At 36.0% G+C, this 12,225-nt stretch overlaps 1 protein-coding gene across 1 annotated transcript in view; it reads right to left on the reverse strand.

Moving 5' to 3' along the window:
• LOC106465844 (multiple PDZ domain protein-like) overlaps positions 1–12,225 on the reverse strand; it is a gene marked incomplete at its 5' end in the record, with an annotated part of 65,327 nt that overhangs the window by 47,012 nt on the left and 6,090 nt on the right. Inside the window, 2 exons of the mRNA XM_013926086.2 lie at positions 190–316; positions 430–513. Of these exons, the coding sequence (XP_013781540.2) occupies positions 190–316; positions 430–513 (211 nt within the window). The remainder of the gene's footprint in view (positions 1–189; positions 317–429; positions 514–12,225) is intronic.

Here is a 12,225-nt window from a genome sequence, read left to right on the forward strand (position 1 = left end):
AAGAAGTACTGATATGATAAAGATACTAATTTGACCGGAAATGTTTTGCGGGTCTCTGCTAGTAAAATAGAATTACTGTAAAAGTTGAAAAAGGCAGAGGTTCAAAGGTTCTGGTGGTGTAGAGCACTAGAAGTGTAAAATATAGAGTTGCGAAGAATATATACAAGCCTAACTTGCTAAATAACTTACTCTGGTGGGTTGTAAATAAGGTTTGAGGATTTTCTCTAAGAACCACCAGTCGCACGGGCGACGTTGCCTCGTGCAACAGCTTCACCGCTTCTTTGAAGGAGATGTCCCTCAGTGACAGGTCGTTCACCTAGAAAATCCATAGGAGACGAAAACAGGTTCTTAAGAAAAACATCGTTTATGTATGTAAAAACGTGCCGGAATAAACGCATATTTCAAAGTTAACAAAATGTTTCGACTTACAGCCAACAAAACGTCTCCTTTTCTTAGTCGGCCATCTTGGAAAGCTGCACCATTGCCAAGAACGTCTGTCACAACTATTGCCTCCTACAAGATAAGATATGAATAATACATACTATTAAATAATAAATATTATTGCGCAATGTATCAAACTCACGACACATTCTGTTGTTAAGTTGCTGTCTTTCATCTTAAACTGTATATTCTCCAAGCTAATTATGGACTGATCAAAACAACTTGTGATCTATAAAAATGTATCAGACTCACGACACATTCTATTGCTAAGTTGCTGTCTTAAATCTTAAACTATATATTCTCCAAGCTAATTATGGACTTATATTGTAATCTATAACAATGTATCAGACTCACGACACATTCTATTGTTAAGCTGTTGTCTTACATCTTAAACTGTATATTCTACAAGCTAATTATGGACTTATAAAAACAACTTGTGATCTATAACGTGTATAAGACTAGCGTTAATTTTTGAAACAATATATATAGCGTTCTATTAAACCTAATCATGTTTTCAATTATACACATACAAGAGCTCTTTTTCAATACAGGCTCTGCATGGCCTGGTCGTTAGAACGCTCAACTTGCAATCTGTGGGACGCGGGTTCGAATACTCGTCACCGAAAATGCTCGTCCTTTCAGCATTGGGGCGTTACAATTTTACGCTAAATCCCTCTATTCCTTGGAAAAAGAATAGCCCAAGAGTTGGGGGTGGGTGGTGTTGACTGTTTGCCTTCCCAGTAGTATTTAGGGCGAGTGGCTCCTGGTACGCGACCAAAGAGGACACGTGTGCTGACCTCAGGCAATAGGGGAGGAGTAGAGACTATGTCGTCATAGTCCCATAAACCAGAGACGATTACGTCACAACGTGGTACCAGAGAGCATGCTAAATAGAGGCACGTTGCTAGGCCGCCAGACGACGGAAGTTGTCTGTTGCCAGAAAGCCCGATGTTAGGAGATGTCACGTGACGTCATGGTTGAAGTATTACTCAACATGGAGCCTATTGCTAGTCCACGAAGTGGTATCAGAGAACGCATTGCTAGGAACAGATATTGCTACCAATGTTGTACTGGTGGATGCTATTACCAAGGTTCTACAGGTGAATTGTGTTACTATACTTCCGTAGGACTGCATACAGATTTCAGCTCGTCTCAGCTTACGATAATAGTTTTTCTTTTGTATATTTAATTGTGTACCTCTTACAAAGGCGGGTGGTGTTTTTATAGGCAGATGGTATTACTTGGCAAATTGTGTTACTAAGGTTAATACTGCTACAGAGGATGGTGTTTCTATAAACAGATCGTTAAATAGGAGGATGAGCTCAACATGTGATTATCTCATCAACATTGTAGTCTAGATTTAATTACCTGTCCTAAAAGTTACAAGTAAAAACTCTTATTTCAGTGAGACAACTATTATAACACTGTTATATGTGTCAGTTTTTATCCCACATATCTTAATTTATCCATTATTTGAACGAGGCAAATATTATAGCCAATAATTTACCTTACAGACTTTTACAATTATCCATCATTTTATGTATAAAACATTTCACTAATTCATTAGTTCTATAGTTTTTGCTTCTATATTTAACTTGCATAACATACTTTTGCATTTTCTGACAGTGTATATGTAAAACCATTATCACTAATTCACTTGTTCTATAGTTTTATTTCTATAATTTATGTATTGTATAACATCTATTCGTCCTGAAAAGGATGCTTATTCAAATCTCATATTTAGCTTTATAGATTAATGAATGTATTTCTTCCATTAAAGTTTAAAGGGTCTATGTAAACAACTATGTTATAAATTACTATTTTTATCTTTCTGTCAATTTTTTATACAAATCTTTTTTATGATGCTGAATGATTTCTACTAAAGCATATCAGTACAGTACAGATATAAACGAACTTTCTTCTGTAATAGTCGTTTTGCATAGCATACTTTTTACACATATCTGTCCTGAAAAGGATGGATTTTTCGTTATAACATCTCTAAATATCATGCAATACTTTAATATACAATCTTACTGTTTCACTAGTTTGTTTTTGTAGATTAAATATATTCTTATGCTTTTCCTCTACCCATATAACTATGATTGTTATTGTGTATAACAATAAATAAGTTCTTGACAAATTATTTCATGTTGACAGTAATAGTTTTCACTTACACATGTCTTACAAAGGCTGACAGTGCTTCTAAGGGCGAATGGTATTATTATTATTACAAGTTCTTACTAAGATTCTACTGACGGATGGTCTTACTAGGCGTATTGTATGTTTTTACAAAGGCGAATGGTGGTTCTATAGGCAGACAATGTTACTATATTTTCATAGGATTGCATACAGATTTCAACTTGTGTGTATATGGTTTTCATTTACATATTGAACGATATCACGTGCTTGTATAGGAGTATAGTGTTACTGACTCATTTAATTTACTGCTGAAAAGGTTTTATTGCATCTAATGTATCGTTTTCATAAATACTTAACAAGACAGTTGTTAAGTATCGATTTGGTATGCGTTTAACGTACTAGTTATAGTACTGGTTGTTGAAAGAAAAGGAGATGACGTTTCGGCTTCTATACTGAGGCTTTTTTCGGATCACTCTTGGTTTAGGATCAGGAATTTTCGGTGTTTCAAAACTAAATTGCAAATATATTTTTTGAATGAATGGAAACATCTGAAAACATTTCCTCTGTTTTTAAATCTTAATATGTAGTCCAACGGAAGTATAGCAACACAATTCGCCTGTAGAACCTTGGTAATAGCATCCACCAATATATCCTTGGTAGCAATACGCCCTCTGGTACCACTTCGTACTACACTGGTAAGTTATAAAGTTATAACAAGTCTCCAACAAGTGTCAACTGTCGTTAAGTCCAGTGCGTCACATACTGGCAAGCTATAACAAGTCTCCAACTAGTGTCAGCTGTCGTTAAGTCGAGTGTATCACACACTGGCAAGTTATAACAAGTCTCCAACTAGTGTCAGCTGTCGTTAAGTCAAGTGCATCACACACACTGGTAAGTTATAACAAGTCACCAACTAGTGTCAGCTGTCGTTAAGTCAAGTGCATCACACACACTGGCAAGTTATAACAAGTCTCCAACTAGTGTCAGCTGTCGTTAAGTCAAGTGCGTCACACACACTGGCAAGTTATAACAAGTCTCCAACTAGTGTCAGCTGTCGTTAAGTCGAGTGCGTCACATATTGGCAAGTTATAACAAGTCTCCAACTAGTGTCAGCTGTCGTTAAATCAAATGCGTCACATACTGGCAAGCTATAACAAGTCTCCAACTAGTGTCAGCCATCGTTAAGTCAAGTGCGTCACATACTGGCAAGTTATAACACGTCTCCAACTAGGGTCAGCTGTCATTAAGTCGAGTGCGTCACATATTGGCAAGTTATAAAAAGTCTCCAACTAGAGTCAGCTGTCGTTAAATCAAGTGCGTCACATACTGGCAAGTTATAACAAGTCTCCAGCTGGAGTCAGCTGTCGTTAAGTCAAGTGCGTGACATACTGGAAAGTTATAACAAGTCACCAACTAGTGTCAGCTGTTGTTAAGTCGAGTGTATCACACACTGGCAAGTTATAACAAGTCTCCAACTAGTGTCAGCTGTCGTTAAGTCGAGTGCGTCACACACTGGCAAGCTATAGCAAGTCTCCAACTAGTGTCAGCTGTCGTTAAGTCAAGTGCGTCACCTACTGACAAGTTATAACAAGTCTCCAACTAGTGTCAGCTGTCGTTAAGTCAAGTGCATCACACGCACTGGCAAGTTATAACAAGTCTCCAACTAGTGTCAGCTGTCGTTAATTCGAGTGTATCACACACTGGCAAGTTATAACAAGTCTCCAACTAGTGTAAGCTGTCGTTAAATCAAGTGCGTCACATATTGGCAAGTTATAACAAGTCTCCAACTTGTGTAAGCTGTCGTTAAATCAAGTGCGTCACACACTGGCAAGTTATAACAAGTCTTGAAGTAAAGTCAGCTGTCGTTAAGCCTAGCCCGTTACCCACAGTAAAGATATACTTTACATTCAAATTTATAAGAGTTTCACGATGAATGGGAATAACCAACTCAATCACGTAGTATTTCTGGACATAGAAAACTTATAAAAGTAGAGTAATGCTTGAATTTTGTAAATTTCAGTATAATTGTAAACGTGAATTTAATTTGAATATGTATATATTAGTGGTGTGCTCTGTTGACTAGCTATTTTCCCTCTTGTGTATCAGTTGAAAATTAGGGACGGCCGCCTATCTTTGATAGCTCTTGTGTAGTATTATCGTTACATGTTATTATTGTTGGTCTGTTTGTTTTTTATTTTCGCGCAAAGCTACACGAGGGCTATCTGCGCTAACCGTCCCTAATTTAGCAGTGTAAGACTAGAGGTAAGGCAGCTAGTCATCACCACCCACCGCCAACTCTTGGGATACACTTTTACCAACGAATAGTGGAATTGACCATCACATTATAACGCCCCCATGGCTGAAAGGGCGAGCATGTTTGGTGGGACTTGGATTCGAGCTCGCGACCCTTAGATTGTTAGTCGATCGCCCTAACCACCTGGCAATGCCGGGCCATTATTGTTGGATACTAAGCAGTAAAATAGTTAGTACAACTGCCGCTAGGGCGATTTTAGTTGCAGCAATAAATACTTAAATGTGTGCTGTTTCCAGTTCGTTCGGTACTGATTAATTGATTAGAATGGTAACTGAGTTTGAGATACAGTACGCTATCCTGCACACTAAAACAGACCAGCAAACCTTGTGATTAATTGATCTTCAACTTTATTTAAACTTTGTGTCTACCTTTTTATGGTACTATTAAAGTTTTTTTTTCAGCATAGAAGTTAGTTTTATAATACTGAGCCGATGATATATGACAAACCCAGTCTAGTTTGCTGACAATATAAGGTTTAGCAATAACACAACACATATACCAAGATTTCATTTGTTTATTTATTCACAAACTTCAAGTAAATCATCAAGTGTTAGGAGTTTCTTAATTGTAGGATAAAAAGAAAAGCTTTCCCTTTCCTGAAATCTCTTGTTCTGAATATTTGTACATTTTTCAATAATACGGTGGAAAAGTGATAAACGTAAGGGCTTATGAGGCTAAAATTCAGTTCTTGATGTTGCAGATCAAAGTACATTTTGCACTTTTGCCCTTAGCAACAAAACAAATCTTTCACATGTCTGAGTTTTACCAATCGGTAACGTTTCTGGACTTATAACGCTAAAATCTGGCGTTCGATTCCACATGGTGGACAGAGCACAGATAGCCTATTCTATTGCTTTGCTTTAAAACAAATAAACCAACAAAAAGATAAATCAATCCGTAATAGTCTGCCAATAGTGTTTAAGTTTAAATTTGATGGCAAGGAATCAACTTTTTAGAAAATAGAAGTTTGAAGACGGCTTAAGTGGGTAACGAAGAAATCTTTATTATATATATACAACGTTTCGACAAGATTATATCATCATCACCAGTTTACAGCTACTATCCAAAGTATGCAACTAAAACGTCTAAAAAATACCCTGAATTCCAAATATCACGAACTACTTAGTAAAACGTATACAGGAGTTAGACCCCCAACTTCCAGAAAAATATACAACAGACCATCAACCAGGGTAACTCCTTATAACTTCGGCAACAATATACAACAGACCATAAACCAGGGTAACTCCTTATAACTTCGGGAACAATATTCAACAGACCATAAACCAGGGTAACTCCTTGTAACGTTCAGAACAATACACAACAGACCATAAACCAGGGTAACTCCTTGTAACTTCGGGAACAATATTCAACAGACCATAAACCAGGGTAACTCCTTGTAACGTTCAGAACAATACACAACAGACCATAAACCAGGGTAACTCCTTGTAACTTCGGGAACAATATTCAACAGACCATAAACCAGGGTAACTCCCTGTAACTTTCAGAACAATATACAACAGACCATAAACCAGGGTAACTCCTTGTAACGCTCAGAACAATGTACAACAGACCATCAATTAAAGCAACTTCTTGTGCATGATGATGACATAACTCGGTCGAAACGTTGTACATTAATAATAATATTTTTTCATTACCAATTCAAGCCGTCTTCAAAATGCTTAAGCTTAATCTATAGAAACTTTTATGCCATTTTTGTTTGTTTTCGCCACTTGACAGCTATTAGTTTTAACAAACTACGTACACTCTTCTATAATTTTAGCTGCGTGTGTAAAATAACTATCCCCACATCAAGTTCTTAATTAATATTTTACACATGTTTTTGTACTGGTATTTTTACGTGTTTTGTATGTAGATTGTCTGATTAATTACATTTTCTATAGAATATTCTATATTGTTTTAGTTTTGATAAAAGAGTTAGCACAAAGGATCACATATAAAGTGTAATAGACTTAAAATAAGACCCAAAACTCGAGCACTTTCGAATAGTTGACTATTCTTCTTCAGGAGAACAAAGGATGACCTTTAGCCTGCGCAATGCAATATATAGTAGGACGTGTGACGTCATGTAAACCTGAAGTCCCAGTTGAGTTGAATCTGGTGATCAGCCAATCCCAACTCAAGCGGCTAGTCTCCCGGAAAAGAGAATTCGTTTGTAGAGAGAAAAAAGCAAAAAAAAATATTAATTTTCATTATGTATTGTTACGTCTCTGGTCGTTTGTCAATTTCCCGTATAATTTCTTTCCGAGAAACTTCAGTGATACAAGTCTTTTCTTAAATAAAACTAGTTTATTCTTTCTCAATTCAACTTTGCAATACACTTAATTTCCACAGTCACTTTAAATTAAACACACGCTATAATTCACAACGAACGACTGACGCACTTTACTTACTACCGCGCTTGACTCAATTGTCCGTCTCTGTCTCTTTGCAATTCAATTATTTATACCGTCACTTCTCGCTGGTCTTATATATACAAAATAGAGGGCGTGTGTGGCAAACACTCGAGCCTTCACGAACTTTCTAGATACTCATTACGTGTTACCAGAATCACGTGACTTCCGCTGTCGTAACAGTATGAAACTTTTGACTGATAGAGAAAAATAAATATTCAGGAAGATGAGAGCTTGAGAAAATAATAATGTAAATCGATACCTGAAATAATAATGTAGAGAAATAGAAGCATGAATAAAAATGTGAATAATAATAAAACTTTACAAACTTAATTATAAGTTATTAGGAATTTTTAGAGACGCTCGAAGGTCAACAATCCCAGAATCGAAATTGATGCCATTCGGCGTTACAGTATTTAACAGTGCTATATAGTAAGCTTCTTTAATTTCCCTGTTTCTGTTTGATGTAAAATTTTTCTCTATACCTGTCAGTATCATGTCGTCAAGAGCGTGGTCAGGCATGTTAAAATGCTCTGCAACCGGAAGTTCTTTGTTCGTTTTGATTGAAGATTTATGGTTATTAAACCGCTCCCGTATAGTTGTTTTGTTACCTTTGTCAACTTGTTGAATCACAGTGTTTTGTTTATACCCTCTTTCGGTCATAGTTAGTTTCAAAGAATCAATGTGACAGTCATAGTTCTTACTGTCAGAGCAGATTTTTTTTAATCTAAGTGCTTGACTGAATGTAATATTTCGTTTGGTGTGTGGAGGGTGACAGCTTTGAAAATGTAAGTATTGTGGTCTATCAGTCGTTTTACGGTACAAATCAGTATGTAGAAAACCGTCTGTTAATGTCAGGTTTACATCTAAAAACTTATTTGAGTAGTGAAGTAATCTAGAGTAAATTTAATAGAAGTCTGGAAAGAGTTTGCATGTCTATAGAAAGATAGTAAGTGCCAATCAGTAAGCTTCTTTAATTTCCCTGTTTCTGTTCGATGTAAAATTTGTCTCTATACCTGTCAGTATCATGTCGTAGAAAGAGTGGTCAGGCATCTTAAAATGCTCTGCAACCGAAAATTCTGTTACGACAGCGGAAGTCACGCGACTTAGGGAGCATGTGCGCTGGAGTTTCTAGAAGGATCGTGACTTATCGGGGAATCTCACGAATATCCCAGTTTTGCTAAACGCCCTCTTTTTTACTATATAAGGGTATATGCAGAGAGATTGGATATATGATAAGAGATCTACTGAAGTCAGCTTTGTACCAGGAGACAAGGTGTGGTTGTATAATCCCAGGAAGACCAAAGGGAAGTCTCCTAAGTTGTCTTCTCCATGGGAAGGCCCATATGACATAATGGATCGTCTCTCAGACGTGACTTTCCGGATAAAATGTAGGTGATAACGCCAAAGCCTGTTGGCATGCACCACTTTTGGCTTACCTCGCCGAGTTCCAGGACATTTCAGTTGGGACGAAGTGGAAAACAGAACAAATGACGCTGCTGAAGACGTGCCACATGAAGAAGCCACTGTCGAAGAAGAAACTCTACTCAGTTTTGAGAAGGGAAACGGTAAAGCTCTTGATGAAGTTACTACCACTGATGTGACTGTTATCGACGATAGGACATTTCCTGATGAAGCAGATGAGCTCCACGTGAAGCAGAAGCCAATGAGACAGAGACCAGTACCGAAGAAGTACGTCCCGTAAAATTAAGAGATTTTGTTGAATTGTAATTTTGTGTTTGTAATTCTGTACATTTAATCAAGTTATTGTTAATTGTTATTGGTTTATTGTAAGTGGCTATTGTTCGGGACGAACAATACTAAGGAGGGGCAGTGTTGTGTCAGCGAGGTCACGTGACTAGTATCACGCCATGTCTTTCTAGAAATATCCTGTTCCTTCATGAATGCCCTATCATTTGCTAGACATGCGTTGGTCTTGTATATATAATATGTTCACAACGTGACGGGGAACAGGGTAATGAGTAATTGAATGTATGCGGACAGAATATTGTTGGCCACGTGAGACGTGAGTTATAGCGTTTGTTATAGAGGAACTGTTGAAATTAAGTATATCGTAAAGTTGTATTCGGAAAGAATAAACCAGTTTTATTTAAGAAATGACTTGTGTCGCTAAAGTTCCTCGGAAAGAATTTATAGCGGAACTTAACAAACGACCAGCTACACAACAATATATTTCTTTTTACCAGCTGTTTCATATCTAGTGGTTACACAAATGGCAAGAAGTTTAAAAAAAAATTAAATTACTGACGCGTACATATGATCTTACAATCCTGTTACGAATCCTGTAAGCCATGTCACATATTATTTTACAAAACATGACTCCATTTTTGATTTTATAATTATAGTTTCATTAATCCTTATGCCAGTTATGGTGTGAATCGTTTGATTCAAGAGTTGCTGGTCAGGGCAAGTAAGTAATTTTTTTATAAATTTATATTATGAAAATGTGTCTGCATCGCTGACTGACCAGGCTTAAGAAATATGAAGGTTTAAAACTTTACGGATTTTAAGCACTCATAAATATACGGAACTAAGTTGATTAGCAACTATTAATTGCAAGAATGCCGCGAAACTAAAGTTCAGGCCTAATGTGATAACGTTGTCAGGTTTTGAAAAAAAAAAAAAATAAGAGGAAGTTAAAAAAAAAAACACGAATAATTTGTAAAAGAATCATTTTCTTAAGAAGTCTACTTAGTCGATACCGTTCTGAAAATTTACAAGTATCTAGTATTGTGGCATTCTCAGAAAATGTTTTTCCGCGCAAGTATTTGATACTGAGAGTGAGAATGAGATAGGTAAGAAAGCCCTGGCAGGCACGTCTTACTTCTAAAGTATACGTTTTTGTTTTTCCTGAAAAACTTTAGGGAAGCAGTACACTGGAGAATAATGTTTTAGTATGGAGAATCGATTTATAACATTTTTATTAAGCTTAATTAACCTGTTATGGCCCAGAATCTATTTTTAAACCCAAAAATGACCCAGAACACTTTGTTCAAATAAGATTAAATTTATGCATATAATAAATAAATAATATGCAATTTAAAGTTGTATTTCCCAACCCATCATCAACCACCCATTCCACTTCCAGGCTATCAGTATCAATAGTATTATCATTAAACTACCCAATACCAGCTCCAAAGTTGCCAACAAAAAATTTTCCTTCTAACATAACTACGGAGACTAATACTGTTATGAAAACTTTCTGAACCTACCACTAATCTGTAGTCAAGAATGGGCTATAAAAAGCTGGATTGATAAAATTTCCCAGAGCACTCAGTTCCAAAGATACAGATTAAAAAACAATGTATAACATTATAAGTGTGACTACTGTGATACTATTAAGAAAATCTGATCTGTTCTCCAACAGTTCATTCTGGGTTGTAAGTAGCTGTATTGACAGAATCACCAAGAACACTCAGTTCCATAGACTCGGACTAAATGAAAGTGTTGTGTATAATAGAGTTGGTAGACTACGTGTAGGGATGGCCAAGGTACTCGAAAGGTATAATATAAATATGCACACTAAAAATTTTTACATTAAAAGATGATTGTCACTCACTTTCATTTGTTTCTCTATCCAACAAGCTTAAAAACAAGGAAAGAAACCATTGCTAAAATACAAAACCAGAAGGTGACCAACCCGCCAAATTGTTTATCTTTTTATTTGTTTCAGTTGAGATAATTCTACAAATACTTTATCACTAATGTCACTTTAAATCTAAGTCTGCTCTATGTGTTCCTGGCCAGTGTACAATACCATGACTCAATCATAATAACTAGTAATAATTTCAAAAAAATCATAATTCTAGTGTAAATGGTGTTATCATTATCTCTTTAACTTAGATTTTTTACAGAAATCTGGTGTTCTTTTAAAAATCTTGAGTACAGGGTGAAACAGGAATTACCAGACACTAATAGATGAACATTAGATGACTGTAATATGTAGAATACTCAAGGCTCTGTACATTATACAACCTATGTCTTTAGAAAGACAATCAGTATATTATGTATGAAGTGAATGAGTAAAAACATAAATAAATCCACATAATATTAAATTTTAATACACACATTCATAAAATACACTAACTTTCAGTCAGGGACAAAAAATATCACAAAAAAAATTTTGTAAATGCAAAATGAAGAAGAGATTGCAGTGCCAAAAATAATGCAAACAAGAATAAATATAGTGACGATTCAACTATAAGCAGATTATCCCTACATGGCTTTCAATATTAAAATTTCATGTTACACTGTAAAATGCATACTTACCTTTAATATTACTGCAGTTGAAATTTGTATATTCTTGATTGTTGGTATGCAATTTATTTTAATGTCTTGGTCATGTTAGGGTAGACATCAATATAGTGTAGCTAAGAGCCTAGGAAAACCAAATTGAGTCAAAACATGTACTGATTATTACAGACTTTCGCTATGAGGTTGGTAGAATTGACTTATCTCTTAACAATTTTTGTACACTGAGTGGTCACAAGTAAATAGACACCTAATTTTTCGTCATTTAACTGATTTATGCTAACTAATTTGTGTTCACAGAGCACTATATTAATGGAAATGGTCCACACACTAATTATCTTGTGCTACAACATGCCTAGAACTCAAGGTTCTCTCGAATTGTCAGATTTTGTTAGAGGAAAGATAGTTGGTCAAGCAGATGGTGGAATAAGTCAGCGGCAAATTTTGCAGAATTTGGGAATTCTGCTTTTAACAGTCAACAGAATCATCATGCAGTTTAGGAAACATGGCAAGGAAACAACTGAGCAGCATCCGGGTCCATCGGAGAGAACAAAAAGGGCTGTCGAGAGGAGCATCGAAATGGATCCCAGATTAATGACTGCAGAAGTGGCCAAAGTTGGTGGGATGAGCCCGAAATCTGTTCAATGA

This window comes from Limulus polyphemus, unplaced genomic scaffold (assembly GCF_000517525.1).
Source record: "Limulus polyphemus unplaced genomic scaffold, Limulus_polyphemus-2.1.2 Scaffold2071, whole genome shotgun sequence".
Taxonomy (NCBI): Eukaryota; Metazoa; Arthropoda; class Merostomata; order Xiphosura; family Limulidae; genus Limulus; species Limulus polyphemus.